General features: G+C 43.5%; 1 protein-coding gene across 8 annotated transcripts in view; it reads right to left on the bottom strand.

Annotated features, from left to right (window-relative positions):
* Positions 1 to 1011: 1011 nt before the first annotated feature.
* The window catches only part of C8H2orf92 (chromosome 8 C2orf92 homolog), a 38014-nt gene continuing 17948 nt past the window's right edge, over positions 1012 to 21077 (bottom strand). For 7 of the 8 annotated variants that reach the window (XM_027622984.1, XM_027622983.1, XM_027622985.1 and 4 more), the window contains 7 exons: positions 19741 to 19830; positions 17531 to 17614; positions 12435 to 12539; positions 11412 to 11495; positions 4521 to 4628; positions 3088 to 3238; positions 1012 to 1431 (listed from right to left, as the gene is read on the bottom strand). In XM_027622984.1, coding sequence (XP_027478785.1) covers positions 1296 to 1431; positions 3088 to 3238; positions 4521 to 4628; positions 11412 to 11495; positions 12435 to 12539; positions 17531 to 17614; positions 19741 to 19830 — 758 coding nt within the window. In that variant the 3' untranslated portion in view covers positions 1012 to 1295. The remainder of the gene's footprint in view (positions 1432 to 3087; positions 3239 to 4520; positions 4629 to 11411; positions 11496 to 12434; positions 12540 to 17530; positions 17615 to 19740; positions 19831 to 21077) is intronic. The other variant, XM_027622989.1, reaches the window with a different exon arrangement.

The following is a 21077-nucleotide window of genomic DNA, read 5'->3' as shown; positions in this document are numbered from 1 at the left end:
TTACACGCACAATAGGTTCTCAGTAAGTTCTGCTTATTAAGGTGGAGGGAGGGTCCTAGGCTGAAGGTGACCCAGGAGACTTGTGAGCCAGGAAAGGAGCACCGAGACCAGCACTGAGGAGGCCGGGGTTCTCTCCAGCCCGAGGGAAGATTAGCCTGGGCCTGCACCTGGGGAGACTCTAAGCAGCTGAGCAACAGCCCGTGGTGGCTGGCCAGCAGCAGCCCGGGGGACCTTCTTCCGTGGGGGTGAACATCCAATGCGCCTCCGGCTTTTAGTCCACGCCGGCCCCCGACACGCCCGGGGTTCTCCGTGGGCACTGGTTGCCCTTGGTCTGCAGGTGATGTGCCCCCTGCCCTCCTGAGGCCACCTGCCTCCCTAGAGCCCACTTCACTCCCTAGCGAAACCACCCACCCCCAGACGCCTTCCAGCCAGGCCCCCCGCGCATCCTCGCCCGCCTGGACAGGGACCCTCTGCCAAAGCCACAGCCCTCCCTGACCGCCGCCGCTGTCGCTGTCGCCCGACCTCGGGCCTCGCTCACGTCCTCGCCCTTCCGTTGTGACCACCGCCCCCACCGCGGCCCCCGCGGGGACGGCAGAGAGTGTGCAGCCGCAGAGGGTGGGAGCTGGGGCGCTCGGACCCAGCCAGGGGCGGCTGCAGCCTCCAAGGGCCCCTGCGCCAGCCCCGGGCACAACCTCTACGTCCCCATCCCAGGAGAGCGGGCGTCCCTGGACACCGCCTTCCAGCTCAGGGACAGGGCTGTTGGGTGTCCCCCACCACTCTCCCCTCTGAACCCCTGCAGATGGGAGCTCAGAAACCTAAGAACACCACCAAAGAGCTTCAGCCCGCTGTCTGCCCTCTCCTCAGAAACCTACGAGGACCAGGCCTGCTTCCAATACTTTTGGTGGCCTCATGTGTGAGATTGTCTACATATTAGGTGTTCAATTAATACCTGAGTGGGGGGATGGGTTAGCCTGGTGGAAAAAAAAAATACCTGCTCCCTGAACGGCTGAATCAGAGAACCGATGCTTTAATAAATAAATAAATCGGTAGTTGGTCAGGTTTGTCTTTGGGCAAATGTACTGTGTCTCCTGCACTAGCCATTAGAGCCATACCACACTATAAGCATCCTGTGGTACAACATTTGTGTCTTGGTCCATTCGAGATTGACAGAAGGTCAACATTTTGTAGAGCACACCTCACAGCCAGAAATCCAAATGCCTCTCCGTGGTGTCCAGGTGGAGAACTGCCTGGCCTCACAGCTTCCAGTCCTGGTTTGGCTGGCCCCACCAGCTGGCTTAGACACGGGATTTGCTCTTCAACAACCGTTTCTGTTTATCACTGTGTTTTCTGGGGTTCTTTTCTTGAAACTTCTGCCACCAAGTCTTCCCATTCAGAATAAAAATATTATATGTCATGTTCGCTGGAGAATGTCTAAAATAAAATACAACAAACCCATATTGCACAATGCTGTGTATAGGAATTCCTACTGTCTACTCACTGGGGAGTGACAGAGGCTGATGTTTCTGAGGGGTGAGCATTCTACTGCCCATCAGGAAGGTTTGTCATGTGTGAAACTCATTTTGCCTCTGGGCACCAGAGAGCCTCTGGGAAACTCCTTTCCCCCCACTTTCTGATAACACAGGCTCTCCACAGCTTCGATTTGCCTCTATGGGATGGAGCCACAGTCTTGACCACTTCTTCTGACATCTCTAAGAGGCACAGAAGGGAAATGACAAATCCAATGGATAAGCCCCAGTCAGAACTGTGAAGTGGCTCAAGCTTATTTCTAGAAGCTCTTTAAATCTTCCATCTCTAACTTCTGCCACCTTCCGGGCTCCCCTTTCACTTCAGGGGACCCAGTCCTGTCTCAGAGGAGGAAGCTGGGTATGAGGTAGTGGTGGCTGGCCTGAATAGCTTACCAGTCTCAGGAATCTTAGTGTTTTAAAGAACTCCTTTAGGGAAAGCAATGTCACTCTTGTGGGCAAATTTAAGTACCGTAGCCTCTGAGTTGGGGGGAAGGGACACTTCATCCCCCATGGCACACCACAGCCCCCTTTCTCTGTGGACAAGCTGAGTTACGCAAGACCCGAGGGACCTTGGGAAGCTGCTCTTCCCTGTGATTAAGAAGTGTGTCTCAAGGGATGCCGATGGAGGCACATAATTTCGAGATGCAATTATTGCAAATGCAGTCTTGCAAGCCATTTACTTTCTAGTGCCTTTCATGGTTATAGCCGCTGTGTGGGAGCCCTCTCATCAGGGGGATAACGGACATATTTAGCAAGTGGTCCAGACAGCCCCTGACTAGTCAGCGTGGCCACTGTCAAGAGCACAGCCCTAAAGGGCCACTCCTGGGCCAGGCATGAACCCTTCATTGGCAGGACCCTGGGGAAGACTGGAAAGTCTGTGGGAGGTCCTGGGAAGCTGCTGTTTACCAACCAGTAGAGGGATCTTTCAATATTCTAACAATCAGGGCTACTGCCCAGGGTGAACAATCCAAACATCAGCCCTGTGCTCATCTCCTCCATGGCCTCATCCCTCCCTGACCTCATTGTCCTATTTTCCAATCTTTCAGCCTGAGGCTGTACCATCTCCTCTTTTAAGTGGCCCTCAGTGTGAAAACAGGTGTGGGGGCGCCTGGGTGGCTCAGTCGTTAAGCGTCTGCCTTCAGCTCGGGTCGTGATCCTGGGGTCCTGGGATCGAGCCCTGCATCGGGCTCCCTGCTCTGCGGGAAGCCTGCTTCTCCCTCTCCCACTCCCCCTGCTTGTGTTCCCTCTCTCGCTGTGTCTCTCTCTGTCAAATAAATAAATAAAATCTTAAAAAAAAAAAAAAAAAGAAAGAAAGAAAGAAAAAAGAAAACAGGTGTGGCCTAATCTAAGGGATTCTTTAGAGGCAAGCATGGTCCAAGCCAGGAAATCCAAACCTAGCTGTGCATCACCACCAAGGCAGGGCTTAAAAACTCCTAGCCTGGGCGATCCGTACTCTATGAATACACAACCTAACTCCAGGATCGGCAGGAAGCTCTGGGGCAACATTGGCACAAATACCCACAAGTCCTTCGAAGGAAGGCGGGAGCTAAGAGCCACTCACGATAGTTGTTTCCTCCTGATGCATGTGGTCAAGGCCAGCAGCAGCAACACTGTGACCACAAGGACTCCCGCCACTGAGGCGGCAGCAATGATGATGTTCCTCTGGAGGAACTGCAGAAGCTGCGCACACGGTACGTTCTTATTTTGAACACCTAAATGAAAAGAAACATGGCAATGTAAACAGAAAGAGACAGCCCCATACAGATCTGCAGGGACGACCAGAACTGAAGACCTTAGAAACTTAGCTGCTGGCTCCAGAAGTCCTTCTGGGGACGAAACAGGCTTTGTTTAGGAAAATACACTCGTAAGCTGTTTGGCGGTGACATGGGATGCTGTTTGGTGGTGGAGGTCAGAAGCTGAGGGTATGAGCCAGCAAGCAGCAAAGCAACCAAAAAGAAGAGACAACAAGGCACAGTTTGCAGGAGGAGAATAGGGGAGAGGTCAGATGGAAAGAGCATCAGGAGCCACAGAGGTGGTGGCAAGTTCTGCAATGACTACTAAAAACAATGGAGTCAAATATTCAGTTTGAAGATGGCCCCCATCACCCTACCCTCCCAGCTTCAGGAAGTTCTGCCATATATATAATCTGCCTCAAGTGCGTAAGTTTGGGGGAATTTCATGCACAAGGGTAAACATGCTGCCAGATGAACTTGAGCTCTTACAGCTTGTAGGGACTTGCAGAAATCTTGAGGGTAGATTCGGAATGCCACCAAATGTGGGCTTTAGAGCATAAGGCAATCTTAGCTGGAGACCCCAGCTGACATCAGGGACTCCTAGAGCTTCTGTCACTCCATTTGTAATGTGACAAAAGCAGGAATCAAGGAAATGGGGCACAGACATTCCATAACAGGAACTGGATGGTTTGGTGTGGAGAACCACTGAGGGGGGGGCTAGCCGTGCAGGTAGGGGGATGCTGGCCAAGGGCCATCTTGGGTTATGGGAAGAAAATTGGAAATGTCCAACTTGCCACTTCGATCTAAGCTACAGCAAGAGGCCGCAGCACCAAGCAACTCCAAGGGCCCTCTTGGAAAAAGTCAGCACATTGCCAGGATGGGCAAGCTTCTACCCATTCTGAATGGGCCCAGGCTCAGGTCATCCAAGGTTGAAGATCCAGTACTAGTTAATATTTGGATTTACTCCCTCCTACTTGTTAGAAAGCCTCAGTGTGCAGTAATGGCAGAGGCTCAGAAGATGATGCCTATGTTAGGAATGATCCTGGTTGGGTAGAAATGACTAAAAGCATCTTTTCGAAAGGGTGGTCAAATTCCCAGAGTTAGTTTAATTCATCATTTTACCAGCAGATTGTATGCTTTTGTGGGTAAATTAAAGGCATGCTGACATCTCCTTTGTTAAAATACCATGAGAGGCACAGATGCACTCTGAGGTTATCTATACTTAAGTGTCTTATTTAGTTTACACTATATAGCTTATTACCTGTCCTAACTGCTTCTTCAAGTGTTTCTTTATCTATAGCAGAAAATGGCTCATTTACATCTCTGTTGGAGAGAGAGGATTCTTTATCCCTCTTCTCTGAATTGTGACCTACAGAAGACAAAAGACAAAATGAGTTCATCTAAAAACAACCATTGGTCTGTGATTAGTTCTATTTTTTTTTAAGATTTTATTTTTAGGGGCACCTGGGTGGCTCAGTCGTCAAGCGTCTGCCTTCGGCTCAGGTCATGATCCCGGGGTCCTGGGATCGAGCCCCGCATTGGGCTCCCTGCTCGGTGGGAAGCCTGCTTCTCCTTCTCCCACTCCCCCTGCTTGTGTTCCCTTTGTGTCTCTCTCTGTCAAATAAATAAATAAAATCTTTTTTAAAAAAAGATTTTATTTTTAAGTAATCTCTACACTTACCGTGGGGCTCAAACTTACAACCCCGAGATCAAGAGTCACCTGCTCTAATGACAGAACCAGCCAGGCGCCCCTGATTAGTTCTATTTTTATGATAAAAATAACTTCCCCCAGGGGTGCCTGAGTGGCTCAGTTAAAGGTCCAACTCTCGATTCCCCCCCCACCCTGGGTCATGATCTCAGGGCCATGGGATCAAGCCCCGAGGTGGGCTCACACTCAGCACAGAGTCTGCTGGTCCCTCTCCCTCTGCTCCTCCCCTGCTCACGATCTCTCTCTCTCAAATAAATAAATAAATAAAATCTTAAAAAAAATAACTTCCTCTAGAATCAAAGTGAGGAGTTAGGGAGGATTTTGGAGAAAAGTCCAAATGTACATCAGTGTTTTGTTATTTTTTTTTAATCTAACAAATTCCTGGGTGACCCACCCATAGATTGAGACTGTGGTTTTCACATGTGAGTGTGCATCCAAATCACCAGGAGGCCTTAAAAGACAGACCGCTGGGCCCCACCCTAGAGTTTCTGATTCAGTAGGTCTGAGGAGGCTTGAGAATGTGTATTTCTCACAGACTACCCTCCCTCCCGCCAAATGAGCTGGTCAGGGACCACCTCAGAGGACCTCGAGAGAATCTTTCAGTCAGTTGTTGAGCCCCTCTGACCCCAGTCTCCACAAGCGTTAAGATAGAAATAGTAAGACCTACCTCACAGATAGCATAGTATTCGTGGAAACAATTTAAAAATCATGAAGTACTATAAAAATTTTTCTTAAATCGCAAGGGCAAGACAGGAGAGTGAATTACACTGACATATGCATTTATTGGGAGAGGGGCTATAGAATGGCCTAGTAGAAACAGGCAGGGTTGAAAATCAGAAATATTAGCATCCTAACTCTCCCACTGGCTATCTCTGACTCATTTGTATATGAGACCTCGTCAAAGGGCCTGAGTGAGGTTAGCATGAAGAAGACTGGGAAGCCAGATCTGTCTTTGTTCAACACAAGAATGGCCCTGGAAAGGGGCTGGGAGATGTTCTGAGAAGTTCCAGGAGCAAACCAGAACCAATGGGTAGGAGATCCAGTGAGATGTGTGGACTGAGGTTAGCAGTTAGAAAGTAAGGCTATTAAAAAGGGAATGAGAATTATGTGCTATGGTGAGCGCTGTGAATTGTGCAAGACTGTTGAATCACAGATCTGTACCTCTGAAACAAATAATACATTACATGTTAAAAAAAAGGGGGGGCAGAAGAAGATAGCAGGAGGGGAAAAATGAAGGGGGGAAATTGGAGGGGGAGAGGAACCATGAGAGACGATGGACTCTGAAAAACAAACTGAGGGTTCTAGAGGGGAGGAGGGTGGGGGGATGGGTTAGCCTGGTGATGGGTTTTGAAGAGGGCATGTTCTGCGTGGAGCACTGGGTGTTATGCACAGACAATGAATCATGGAACACTACATCAAAAACTAATGATGTAATGTATGGTGATTAACATAATATAATAATAATAAAAAATAATAAAATAAATTTAAAAAAAATAAAAATAAAAAGGGAATGAGGAGGGCGCCTGGGTGGCTCAGTCGTTAAGCATCTGCCTTCGGCTCAGGTCATGATCCCAGGGTCCTGGGATCGAGCCCCACATGAGGCTCCCTGCTCAGCAGGAAGCCTGCTTCTCCCTCTCCCACTTCCCCTGCTTGTGTTCCCTCTCTCACTGTGCCTCTCTCTGTCAAATAAATGAATAAAATCTTTAAAAAATAAATAAATAAAAAGGGACTGAGGAAGAGTGAGAAGTAATGAATCCTTTGTCCCTAGAACACTTCAAGGCTGGAGCCCCCAGGCCCAGATGCCTTTGAGCTGAGTGGCAGCTTTGGCGTGACTTTGGTGTATCTGCCTTGGCCTAGTTCTCAAAGAGGTGGGAATGAGACAATGTGGTTAACACAGCTATGGTATCAAACAACAGCCTCTTGAGGTCTTAATTATTTCTGAGGAAGGAGAAAAATGTGTTCCTTATTCAATTTGACTTAGAAAAGAGAGAAAACTTCCAACTTAACATGAATCATAATTACCTGACTTCAGAAACACCAGCTTGTCAAATCAGTCAAGATATTAACAACCACAGATACACAGAAAACTCTGAACAGTGCAGAGTTAGTCCACTAAGGGGTTACATTGGCCTTGCTCTTTCACAGAGGTGTGGAAAAGATAGACTCATCACTTGAACACAAATTTTTACCCTCCTTGTCTCTGTACCACAAACACAAAACCAGAATTAGAAGTCACTGTCTACATTTACCATCAATATGGGTTGTGATTTTGATCATTTGTTGGATTTTTTTTGGCGAGACAAAATAAGCACAGTTACCGAGTTTTGCCAAATATAGTCAGTTTCCAAACGTCGTTTCAACTACAGAAAACCATTAACTATGAGAGAAGCAGTAGCCCATTACAGGAGCAAGGACAACAGGCTAAGCCCCACATCCATGAGGTAGACTCAATTCAAGTGCCAATCAGTCACATCCTGGGCCTGGTACAAATGTGTCAAATGAGCCCAGAACCAAGAAATTTGGGCTTTGTGTTCAAGGAAATTGTCAAAGTCTTATGTCATAATTTCTCTCTCTCTCTTTTTCCTCTTAGGAGACTATCACTGAAATAAGACTTTGATTGCTTCTATTAAGAGCACCCTACTGCTGCACTGTTAACTAAGACCTAGGTTCCCTTCAGCAGAGCTAAATCAATAATAGCTGGAACTCGTTGCACACCTGTGCACACTTTAACAAGACACGTCACTTCTCAAAGAAAAAAAAAATCATTTCCTCAGCCCTCTTCCTACCCAGCCCTTTTTACCATTAATTTGGGGGTGGGGGGAATGGTCACAGCTGCTAATGAAGATTTGTGGATTTCCTAGTGTAGCAGAATAGCTTCAGAGCAGCTCCTGGCCTCTGAAGAGGGGCCTGGTCAGCTTCCTTTTCTTGTGTCATGTGACCTCTACTACTGTCTGCAGGGGGGTCTCTTCTTAATTCACTCTCTCTACTCAAAAAACCTTAGTTAGCAGACCTGCCTCTCTTTTGTCCTCTCAAAGCTCCATGCAAATACAACCTGAAGCACATTTTTTTAAAGATTTTATCTATTTATTTGAGAGAGAGAAAGAGCAGGAGAGAGGGGAAGAGTCAGGGGGAAAAGCAGTCTCCCCGCTGAGCAGGGAGCCCGACGTGGAACTCGATCCCGGGACTCCAGGATCATGACCTGAGCTGAAGGCAGTCGCTTAACCAACAGTGCCACCCTGAAGCACTTGTTAAGCACCTTCCATTTTAGCATACTTATAGCTAATAATTACGGATGACACTGACTTTCCTATTAGCAGTGAGCTCTTGGAGGACACAAGTGCCTTCTTCAGCTCTCTACTCCTGGCACAGCACCTCTCACCGAGTAGGAGATCAATAGCTAGGTCTTGAGTGAGAGAAGGGATCTTGAAGACTCTTGACTGCAACCTCATGAGAAACTCTGAGCCAGAACCACCCAGCTAAGCCTGATTCGTTGGCCTAGGCTGCAGTCCTTTGAAGGCTGACTGACACCAGAGGGTCTGCTTCCAAAATGGGTCACTCATAGAGCTGTTGGCAGAAGGCCTCATCTCCCCACTGGCTGGAGGCAGGAGGGCCCGGTTGCTCACCACAAAGTCCTCTCCTTAAGTCAGTGGACACTGCTGGAATGTCCTCACAACATGGCAACTGACTTTCCCCAGAGTGAGCAATTCAAGAGATAGCCGGGCAGAAACCACAATGTCTTTGATGACCTAATCTATGAAGTAGCACACCATCACTTCTGTCACGTTCTATTCATTTGAAGCAAGTCACTCAGTCCAGCCCACACTCAAGGGGACGGATATCAAAGAATTTGTGGACCTATTTTAAAACCACAGCAGAAATGAAATTCCAAGGAAGACAGCTGAACAAAGGAAATATTTGCTTATGTCTATATAAACATAAGGATTTGAATCAGCTACCTCAGGTTTTGTGGATGGAGAGAAGTAACACCATCACAAAGGGATCTACACTCTGCAGGAAGCCTGGAATTGGGTATGTGACCCATCCCATTAAGCAGAGACGCCTGAATGATTGAACCACATGTTGAGGTTGAACCATATGAAATTAGAGCTATTTGACCATTTTTTAGAAAGATTTATTTATTTATTTTAAAGAGAGAGAGCAAGGGGGAGGGGCAGAGGGAGAGAGAGAATCTCAAGCACACTCCCTGCTGAGCACAGAGCCTGACGCAGGGCTCAACCCCGTGACCCTGAGGTCATGACCTGAGCTGAAATCAAGGGTTGGACACTTAACTGACTGAGCCACCCAGGTGCCCCTCAACCACTTTTGACCTACAAAAAAACATTAAGTTCAAATGATTCAACCTGACATTATAGTTCCAAGGGAAGTTTTCTAATCTTCTAATTGTGAGACTCCTAAAAACTCAACATCATGGGTTATCAAGATGAGTGTAATGATCAATTTGTAATGTGATGCTTTGTGTATTAAAAAAAAAAAGGAATGGCCTCCAAACCTAGTTTAAATTGGCCACTGTACATGCTGGGGGTCCAGGGAGGTAGAGGAAAATAAACCCATTTTATACTCCGAACACTGAGTCAAGCTCCTACAAGGGAGAAAAATCACACAGTGAAAAAGCCAAAAGTAAACTTGAAGAAATGGAAAGACATCCCCATTTCCAGCACAGAATGATTTACCACCAGTTTTCCCAAAGTGAATATTGTATTATAAATTTAATGTGATGCTAATAAAAATATCAACAGGCTTCTAATGAAGTTACACAAGTTGATACATGTGCAAAAACAAACATGCAAAACTAGCCAGGAAAACACTGAACAAACAAAAACTGCAAAGAAGGGCCTAGTCTCATAAGGCACTAAAACATACTATTTCAGCCTCTGTAATTAAAACAGTGTGGTACTGTTGTATACAGAAACCAGTAGGTCAGTGGTTAGGATAGAAAGCCCAGGAAGAGGGGTGTCTGGGTGGCTTAGTCGTTAAGCATCTGCCTTCGGCTCAGGTCATGATCCCAGGGTCCTGGGATCGAGCCCCGCATCAGGCTCCCTGCTCGGCAGGAAGTCTGCTTCTCCCTCTCCCACTCCCCCTGCTTGTGTTCCCTTTGTGTCTCTCTCCGTCAAATAAATAAATAAAATCTTAAAAAAAAAAAATCCCAGGAAGAGACCCAGGACATATGGGAATTTAGTATAAGATAAAGGCGGTATCTCAGATCACTGGAGCATAGATGGACTTTTTAATAAATGGTGTAGCATTTCAGAGAAAAATGGCATGACCTGGACTGTGTTGATGAAATCATTCGAACCCGTGTGTGGTTCTCAGTATAAAATCATCCTTTCAGGTCTCCTGGTGTAGACCTAGGTACCAAAGAGATGCTCAACTACATTGAATTTATGATTATCATGAAATTCACAGAAGGAAATGTATAGGACAAATTCAGGAATATTAGAGGTATTCACTTTAAAGAGAATTCTGTGGTAAATTAATCTCCAAAAACCATCTAGGTCAATGGTTCCAAATGTTACCTGTAGGCAAATCACTTGGAAAATAGGCATAATTGTACAGAACCCTGGACTCCACTTTTAGAAACTCTTGGTGGGTTCCAGAAATAAGGGTTTATAATCTCTTCCCATTTCTCATCCTCTCCTCTATGGTTGATGCATGGTCAGGGTTGGGAACCACTGACCTAGTTCATATTCTTACTCCCAGGAAAGACCACATATTTGCCAGCTTGGACAGTGACATAATTAGCCTATTTTCCCTTTGAAATCTTTCTATCTGCCTAGGGAAGAAATGCTTCATGGGATGCTAGTTCCTCATCCTGTCTTCAGAGCCAATCTGCCCCCACCATAATGGGGTCTGTGAGATGAGCCTTTGCTCATCAGCTAAAGGGGAGCACTTTCCCATACTCCCCATGGTGGGGAGGGAGAGAACTCCTCTGGGGTATCACTTCAAGAATGTGCTCTGCCCCTCACCAGTCCCCGCCCCCAGGGGGAGAAAGGGACTTCACAGGTAAGTTTGGGAAGAGGATTCAGGTACCTATGGCCAGCTCCTCTCTCTCTCTCTCTCTCTCTCTCTCTCTCTCTCTCTCTCTCTCTCTCGCATCCATTTGCCTCCAGAGAGCAGACATTCTGAACTGCTCCTCTATGCTGTGAATTTTACAGAAGCAAACTCTCTCATGGTGGGGGTTTGGGGAAACCACAGGTACCCTAAACCTCACCAGTGATTAGGCGCTCTTCCTAATTCAAAGTGAAGCACCCACATTATCCAGCCAAGTTTTCTAGAGAAGATAGTCTGAGCTCCATCTGCTGGATCCTTAGCTCAGTCTCACATTTGGCTCTAAACTCAGGCACAAGGTATTGTGCCTGAGGTATTACTTATTGATGAGGTATTACTTATTGGCCCCCAACTCCAATTATATCCATTTGCATTTACCACTAATAGAAATTCTGTCCATGCTGCCAAGGAGAAACCTTGGTGCAGTAGAATACCCAGGAACACTGGTCCCTTTGGTGAAAACTATGGGGGAAAAAAAATGAAAGAGAAAAATTTGTATCAGTACACACTTCCGAGCACTTTGGGTCTGTATTTTGTTTTAAGTGTTACAATGTTAATATAGAATTCAACTTGTATTGGGAATGTATATTTGAAAGTTTACATGTCAATGTAGAGCGAGGCACCAGCTAGCTGCTGACTACAGAGACTGGAGCCCAGGCAGATATTGTGGGAAACCAACCTCAGGAACTGAAATTCACATCTGTATGCAAAATTCCAACACAGTGCCCATTACTCGGTTGCCCAGGGCACCTTCCTGTACTGCTGGAAGTTTCTGATGCACAATTCTATCCTTACAAACCTACGATCAAACAACTGTCTTAATTCTCAAACTGCTACTTAAAAAAAAAAAAATCTGAAGCTGCTTTTGGGAAGTATCAGAAAGTATTTTTCATTTTTGTTATTTCTACTGGTGTGCCTAGGGCAAGTGATTTTTTTGGCCTGGGTCTTATCCCATTGGATGGGGGTACTAATGACTGCACCAGCTCTCCCCAAGGGCTAACCAAAGTATCAAACTATGCACGGGGAAGTACAGGAAGTATAAAGCGTGTGCAAGACAAGGTTATTACATTACTCAGGATTCCTGTTGTCAGGAAAGGTAAACACCACTTGCAATTCCAGTTCCTGTCTTCTGAATAGCCTCCAGAAAGTGAGAACCTACTTGACACATGAACTCCACGGATCCCCACTCCCCCAGCAAAATAGAGGGATAGGCACATTTTAGACCATAGATTTGAAGGTTATAGAGAGGTTTTCAGACAATTTTGTCCTTCATTTCTCAATTTGTCTTTGCCACCCAGGGAGCTGTTTTAACAAATGCTGAAATGATAGCACTGTATATATAATACGATACATAGACCTATAGGAATAGATGCACCTATAGTTTTAAAGACATATACTTACTTTCTGAATTCATGTCTCTCTTTGTAATTGATTTGCTTGATGTTCTTGCTTCATCAAATGGTGTCCCATACGGAACCTTGTAAAACACTTGCTGTAGAATTTCATCTCAAGTGAAGTAAAAAAAGCATGTTAATACCAGCCATGGGGGATTGACATTTTTCTCTGCAAGTACCTAAAGCAGTCTACAAATACAGTAAATCAATGATATAAGCTCAGTGGACATATGATATTATACTCTGAAATACCTTGCCTTGGGAAGGGAAATCCTAACTCCTACAATCATTTCTGAAAAAGTGTGATTGCACTAGATGTCTTGAGCAGTAGCTATTTCCCACTAAAAGACAGGCAGTTAGAAACTTTGCCCCAAATCTCATGACATTTAGTGTCATTACCTTCCTTCTTGCTCCAATTGTCATTCTGACCCACTTTGTAGTAAGTTTTGAAATAAGGAAGTTAGATTCCTCCAAATTTTTTGTTCTTTTTTTTTTAAGATTTATTGATTTATTTTAGAGAGAGGGGAGGGGGTAAAGACAGAGGAAGAGGGAGAGAGACAGACTCTCCAGCAGACTCCCCACTGAGCACAGAGCCTGATGCGGGGCTCAATCCCACAACCCATGAAATCATGACCTGAGCCGAAACCAAGAGTGGGAGGCTTAATCGACTGAGCCCCCCAGGAGTCCCCCAAATTTGTTCTTCTGGGTCAAGATTATTTTGATTACTTTGGGTCTACTGAGATTCTATAGGAATTTCAGAATGAGTTCTATTTTCCAAAAAATGCAATTAGAATTTTGATAGGGTTTGCATTGAATCTGTAGATCACTTTGGGGACTCTTGTCATCTTTACAACAGTAAGTCTTTCAATCCATTAACATAGGATATCTTTCCATTTATTTAGGTCTTCTTTCATTTCTTCCAGCAATGTTTTGTCCCTTTCTGTGTACAAGTTGTTTGCCTCCTTTGCTAAATGTATTCCTAAGTATTTTAATCTTTTTGATGCCATTGTAAATAGAATTGTTTTCTTGATTTCTTTTCCTTTTTTGGACTATTCATATCAGAATATAGAAATACAAACGATCTTTCTGTGTTGTTTTTATATCCTGTAAACTTTCAAATGGAGCTAGAGAGTATTATACTAAGCAAAATATAAGTCGTTCAGAGAAAGACAAATACCATATGATTTCACTCCTGTGTGGAATTTAAGAAACAAAACAAAGGAGAGAAGAGAAAAAAAGAGAGAGAGGCAAACCAAGAAACAGACATGGGTGCCTGGGTGGCTCAGTCGGTTAAGCATCTGCCTTTGGTTCAGGTCATGATCCCAGGATCCTGGATCAAGTCCCGCTTTGGGCTCCCTGCTCAGGGGGGGAGTCTCCTTCTCCCTCTGCCCCTCTCCCCTGCTTGTGCTCACACTCTCTCTCTCTCAAAAATAAATAAAATCTTTTTTTAAAAAAAGAAAGAGACTTAACTATAGAGAACAAACTAATGGTTATCTGAATTAATTTTTTAGCACTAACAATTTTTGTGAACTCTTTATGGATTTATTTTAGATCCTTTTATTTCTTTTTCTTGCCTAATTTCTCTGCTAGGACTCACAGTCTATGTTGAAAGAATTGGCAAGAATGTCTCATGGCTGATATTAGGGGAAAAACTTCCATTCTTTCATCATTATGATGTTAGCTGGGTATTTTTCATATATGGACTTTATCACATTGAGGAAGTGCCCTTATATTCCTAGTTTATTGAGTGTTTTTATCACAAAAGGATGTTAAATTTTTAAGTAAGTTTTTTTTAAGATTTTATTTATTTGAGAGAAAGAATGAGAGAGAGAGAGCACATGAGAGGGGGGAGGGGCAGAGGGAGAAGGAGACTCCCTGCTGAGCAGAGAGCCCGATGCGGGACTCAATCCTGGGACTCCAGGATCATGACCTGAGCCGAAGGCAGTCGCTTAACCAACTGAGCCACCCAGGCGCCCAAATAAGTTTTATTTTTAATTGTAGTAAAAAACACATAACACAAAATCACCATCCTAATAATTTTTTTGAGATCTTATTATTTCTATATAATCTCTACACCCAATATGGGGCTCAAACCCACAATCCTGAGATCAAGAGTTGTATGCTCCACTGACTGAGCCAGCCAAGTGCTCCTACCATCCTGATCATTTTTAAGCATAGTTCAGTAGTATTGTTTATTCTCCTTGTTATATAACAGATATCCCGAACTTTTTCATCATGCAAAACTGAAACTCCATACTCATTAAACAACAACTCCCTGTTTCCACCTCCCCTACCCCAGCCCCTGGCAACTACCATGCTACTTTCTTTCTATGAATTTGACTTTAGCTATCTTTTATAAGTAGAACCATACAATATTTGTTTTCCTGTGACTGGCTTATTAAATTTGGCAAAGAAAGCACCCACTGGTTATGCTACAACATTCATGTTGTAGCATGCAACAGAATTTCCTTCCTTTTTAAGGCTGAATAATATTCCATTGTGTGTATATACCACATTTTGTTAATCTATTCATCCATGGACACTTGGGTTGCTTCTACCTTTTGGCTATTGTGAAGAATGCTGCTATAACGCATGGCAAATACCTCTTTGAGACTTCCAATTCTTTGGGATACATAACCAAATATGGGATTGCTGGGTCATATGGTAATTCTAGTTTTAATTGAGGAACAGCCATACTGTTCTCCACAGCAGATGCACCATTTTCCATTCCCAACAAGAAAACTGGATTTTCTAGTCAATATGCTAATCGCTGCCCTTTAATAAGAGTTTAATCCACTTACACTTAATGTGATTACTAATAAAAAGAATTTACTTCTGCTATTTAACTATTTGTTTCCTGTGTCCTATAAATTTTTTGTTCCTCAGTTCCTTTATTACTGCTTTCCTGTGGGAGTTTTTTTTTTTTTAAGATTTTATTTATTTATTTATTTGACACAGAGAGAGAGAGAGCATGCACACAAGCAGAGGGAGATGGAGAAGCAGACTCCCTGGTGAGCAGGGAGCCCGATATGGGGCTTGATCCCAGGACTCTGGGATCATGACCCGAGCTGAAGGCAAATGCATAACAGACTAAGTCAGCCAGGCACCCCAATTTTTTGTAATGTTATATTTCAATTGCCTTCTTTGTTACTGTTCTGTATATGTTTTGGTTCTTTTCTTCATGATTACTTTGGGAATTACAACTAACATTTTAAACTAATAACAACCTAGTTTGAATAGTACCAACTTAGTATATGAACACTCTGCTCGTATATATCTCTACCTTCCCCTATATTGCCACAAATTACATCTTTACACGTTGTATGTCCATGAACATAAATTTACAATCACTGTTTCATTCATCGCCTTTTAAATCACATTGTAAAAAAGAATGAAGTAACAAACCAAAATTACAATAATATTGGTTTTTACATTTACCTATGTAGTCACCTTTACCAGTGTTCATTTTACTCTCAAACTTTTGACTGTCTAGTGTCCTTTCATTTCAGCCCGAAGTACTCTCTTTAGCATTTCTTAAGGGGCAGATCTCTTGGCTTTTGTTTATCTGGAAATGTCTTAGTTTATCTTTTATGCTCAAAGAATAGTTTTGTCACATACAAAACTATTGGTTGACAGTACTTTTCTTTCAGGACTTTAAATATGTCATCACTTCTGGTCTACATGATTTTTGAGGAGGAATCAGCCACTAATCTTATTGAGGATCCCTTGTAAACAATGAGTAGTTTTTCCTTTGCTGCTTTCAAGACTGTCTCTATGTCTTGGGTTTCAACAATTTGACTATAATGTGTTTCAGTGTGACTCTCTTGCATTTATGCCTGGAGTTTCTAGAGCTTCTGGGATGTGTAAAATCATCTAATTTGAGAAGGTTTTGGCCATTATTTCCTCATATATTTTCTCTGCCCCTTTCTCTCTCTTCTTCTGCTGGGATTTCTATAATGTGTATGTTGGTACACTTGACGCGACCTCACAGGTCCCTTATCCTCTGCCCATTTTTTTTTTCTTTCTGCTCTGCAGACTGGACAATTTCAATTGTCCAAGTTCAAAATGATCCTTACTTCTGTCTGGTGAAATGTGCTGTCAAATCCCACTGGTGAATTTTTCATTTTAGCCACTGTACTTTTCAACTCTAGAATCTCTGGTTCCTTTCTATAATTTGTTTCTTTATTGACATTCTCATTTTGTTCAAACATTGTTTTCCTGATTTCTTTAAGTTCTTTCTCTCTCATTTCCTTAAGTCATCAAAGACAATAAACACACTGAAGATGGGTGCCTATTGCCCATTCTGGCACCAGCAAACTACACTGAGAATTCAGGCTGCCGACTACTTGGCTACCTGCTATGGGGCTGGGGGAAGGAGAATGGTAGGATCTACATGAATCACTAAAATTTACCAGTCTCTTCATTAAGCATTCCTCTGGACGATGCAAGTGTTCAACTAGAATCCAACAGTCCAAAATAGTTGGTTAAGATAATTCTTGGCAGTTCAGTTGTGACATATTCTTGGAGCTTCCTACCATCTTCTTTCCAGGCCTTGGTTTTCTCAAATGTTACATGAGAGACTTGGAATAGATCAATGAGTCCCAGCCTAGAATCACCTGGAGAGCTTTAAAAACTACTGGTGCAAATATCTCATCCTATGCCAGGGAATCCGATCAGGGGTCTTTTTAACAATCTCTCCAGGGGATTCTCATTCTCAGCTAGGGCTAAGGACCTGGGGAGAAGGTTGACCTCAGCCTCAGGGCCTCACCATCCCACCGCTGCAGAAATCTCCCAGGCACCTTGTCAGGCAGATGTGATGCAGCTGGTCTAAGGCGGGGTCTGAGTCAGCACTTGCAATAACTCCCACATGGTGCCCCTGTTCTGCTGCATGGACCCCTCTCTGAGGAGAAGAATCCTTTCCAAGTGTTTATTGTCTATACTTTGCCTAATTTCCTGGGACTCTGACACTTCAAAGAACTGGTTCTAGCCTCAAGGCAAGCACTTTCCCTCCCACCAAAGCATTGGGTTATCTGACAGACAACCCTGGAAAAGCATGACACTCTTTAAAACAGCATGGAGGCTTCACATGAGGAAATTACTTACTGAATAGTTTAGATAAATGTTCTCCTCGTTTATTTGAACTTGATACAAATTCAATATTTTTCAAGCTCTTTTTTTGAGGATAACCTATGGGAAAATAAACCTTAGCTGTGATTAAATCATTCATTGGATCCACATGAAATCTTTTTAAATCAATACTTTTTTACATGGTGTTTTGAGAGGAGCACCACGCACTTCACCTGCTCTAGGAGGAAGAGCACTGGACTTGGGCTCTAGTCCACCTTCTGAGTGCCTTGTGATCTTGGGCAGTAAAGTTCTGAGGGATTTGGTTTTCCCATCTGAGACTGGTGGGAAAGTTGTCAACCACAAGAGGCCTGTGAGGATGGGCTGAGATGAAATGTGCTGATGTCATCTGTAGATGGAAAAGTGCTCTCCCCTTATCACATCCCAGTGTTAGTATCTACTATGAATGGCAAGAAGGGGCACTGGATGGTTATGCTCAGTGCTCATTGTGGGAGGGGAGCAAAAAGACAAATGGACACACATCTCAGTGTCTTCTCAACACTTTCCCCTCCATAGGAAATGATGCCAACAAGCCATGACTTTGACCATCTTGGAAATGGGATGCCTTCTTGTTTTGGAGGGCAGAGAACAATACTGCTTCATGCTCTGCACTAATCCACACTAGGGTCTACGTTTGGAGGGGGCTCGGAGGGCCTCAGGCCACCCCTACCTGATCTGTTTGATAAGCACAAGGATTTCCTGATGTTGTCACTGACGAATACAAAAATGAAGGTATAAATGGAAAAGCACTGGGTCAACAGTCTCCCCTAGGATGCCATGGACTGACTTCAAGCCTTCTGCTGACACTCATGTGGCCACGTCAAGGATATGGATTGACTGTGCTAAAAAGCTGTAGCAACTCATGGAATTTTGAACTATATTTTCAGGATTTTCTTTATGGATGTTGTGATGTCTTAGTTGCTGCACAAATTTTCTTGATTCTAGGTAAAGGCCAGCCCTTTTCTCTGTCCCCAGGGGAGTGGGCAAAACCAGCAGGGAGGAGAAACTTATCCCCTATTGAAGAAGTTTCAGGGTCCCAGCAGCACCCTCCTGTCGTGACAGAGCATTCATGAAGTGTCTGCGGAATCTGAACTTTTAACACAAAACCAGTGACACCAGTTTTCACATGGTTTTCTCACAGATAATCTACACAGCCACTGAGTAATCTGTGGACATTAACTTGTACACATTGCAGCTTTCAACTCTACAAAAAAATGGGTAGGGAAGCCCGCATGGTGGATGCCAAATGATTTCAAGTATGACTACTTTGATCCAACTAGTGACAAATGCACAGTTCTCTAGAGATGAAACATTGGTGAATCATTAGGAATAGATACACTCAGTCATTCAACTTTGTCAAAAATGTGTTCTTCCCATTGTGTCAGCCAAGGGAACATAATAAAAACATTGTGCAGGATACACCATCATTATTACACAGTAAAATATTCACTTTAATCTGTGGTTTATAAAATGCACCATTGGTTACAAAAATGGTTTGCTAATAGTTTTATAATTTCAACACAGCATACCTGCCTGGATTGTCCTGATAAATAATTACTCAATCTAAATATGCACACAGTGTCCACCTTAAAGGGTTTCTCTGTCACTTGTGTGATTTACGCTAATGCACCTGTTTTCTGCATATGTGACCAGCTTCTTTCCCTCAGCTTTGGCATTGGAGCATCAGTCCAAAGGCAGAAATAGGCTCTGTCTCTTAGTGCAAATATTTTCCAAAGGCTAGAGTGTGGGGTGGGGAGATAATGGGGAGGGATGGGAAGGCTTTACTATCCCAAGCCAGTGAACAGGGCACACATGCACATTGAACTGTAGAGTGTTGTTGACTAGAAAAATCATTACATGACTCACAGCCAGTGTTACCAAGGACAGTGAGCACCACTCGCAAATCTGGTTCCTACCCTCTGAACAGCCTCCAGAGTGAGAGAACCTGCCTGACACATGAACTTCAGAGATCATCCCACAATACAGTGCTATTTAGACTTTACACAGACTCCCATAGTCAGTAGAAGGTTATAGAGAGTATATCAGATAATTTTTTCTTCCACATCTCAATTTCATTTTGCTGCTATATACCTGGGTTAAGAATGTTAAAATGATAGGGTAGTACAAACGATACAATTCATAGGCCTTTAAAAACATGTGCGCTTATAATTTTAAAGACGTATACTTGCTTTCTTTCACTTCTCTCTTTGTAATTGACTTTCCTGCTGTTCTTGTTTCATCAGATGGAACTTTGGAAAACACTTGCAGTAGAATTTCATCTCAAGTGAAGCAAGAAAGGCGTGTTAATATCAGCAGTCCATGATTAATATATCTACTCTGTATATACCAGAACTAGTCTATGAATTCAGTGCATAAATGATACAAATGCAATGAATATATAATGTTATGTTCTAAAATGCCTTGTCTGGGGAAGGAGATTTTGGTCTGTCTAAATTATTTCTGAAAAATTGAGATTTGGGGACACCTGGGTGGTTCAGTCAGTTAAGTATCCAAGTCTTGATTTTGGCTCAGGTCATGATCTCAAGGTTGTGAGATTGAGCCTGCCATCGGGCTCTGTGCTGGGGGTGGAGCCTGCTTAAGATTCTGTCTCTCCCTCTCCCTCTGCCCCTACCCCCTGCACACACACTCTCGCTCTAAATAAATAAATAAATAAATAAATAAATAAAATCCCAATGGCATTTTTCACAGAAATAGAAAAAACAATCCTAAAATGCATTTGGAACCACAGAAGACCCTGAATAGCTAAAGGAATCCTGAGAAAGGAACAAAGCTGGAGGCACCATACTTCCTGATTTCAAACTATACTACAAAGCTATAGCAATCACAGCATACAAATTGTATGGCACAAAAAGACACATAGACTAATGGAACAAAACTGAGAGCCCAAAAATAAACCTTGCATACACAGTCAACTCATATTTGACAAGGGAGGCAAAAATACTCAATGGGGAAAAGACAGTCTCTTTAATAAATGGTGTTGAGAAAACTGAATAACCACATGCAGAAGAATGAAAATGGACCACTATAGTACACCACTCACAAAAAGACTCAAAATGGATTAATGACTTAATAACTGAAACCACAAAACTCCTAGAAGAAATCATAAGAGAAAAGTTCCTTGACATTGGTTTTTAAATTTGTTCTTTAAATTCATTTTAAGAGGAGTCTAGATGGCTCAGTTGGTTGAGTATCCGACTCTTGATTTCCACTCAGGTCATCATCTCAGGGTCATGAGATCGAGCACCGACTCAATGTGGAGTCTGCTTGAGATTCTCTCTCTTCTCCCTCTGCCCCTCCCCCCACTCATGTGCTCACTCGCTGTCTCTCCCTCTCTCGCTCAAATAAATAAATAAAATCTTTTAAAATAATACATAAATTCAATTTAATTAACATATACTGCATTATTAGTTTCAGAGGTAAATTTAGTGATTCATCAGTTGCATACAACACCTAGTGCTCATTACTTCAAATGCCCTCCTTAATGCCCATCACCCAATTACCCCAT

This window comes from Zalophus californianus, chromosome 8 (assembly GCF_009762305.2).
Source record: "Zalophus californianus isolate mZalCal1 chromosome 8, mZalCal1.pri.v2, whole genome shotgun sequence".
NCBI classification, from domain to species: Eukaryota; Metazoa; Chordata; class Mammalia; order Carnivora; family Otariidae; genus Zalophus; species Zalophus californianus.
Note: the sequence above shows the minus strand (reverse complement) of the source record. Positions and strands in the feature narration are given on the sequence as shown.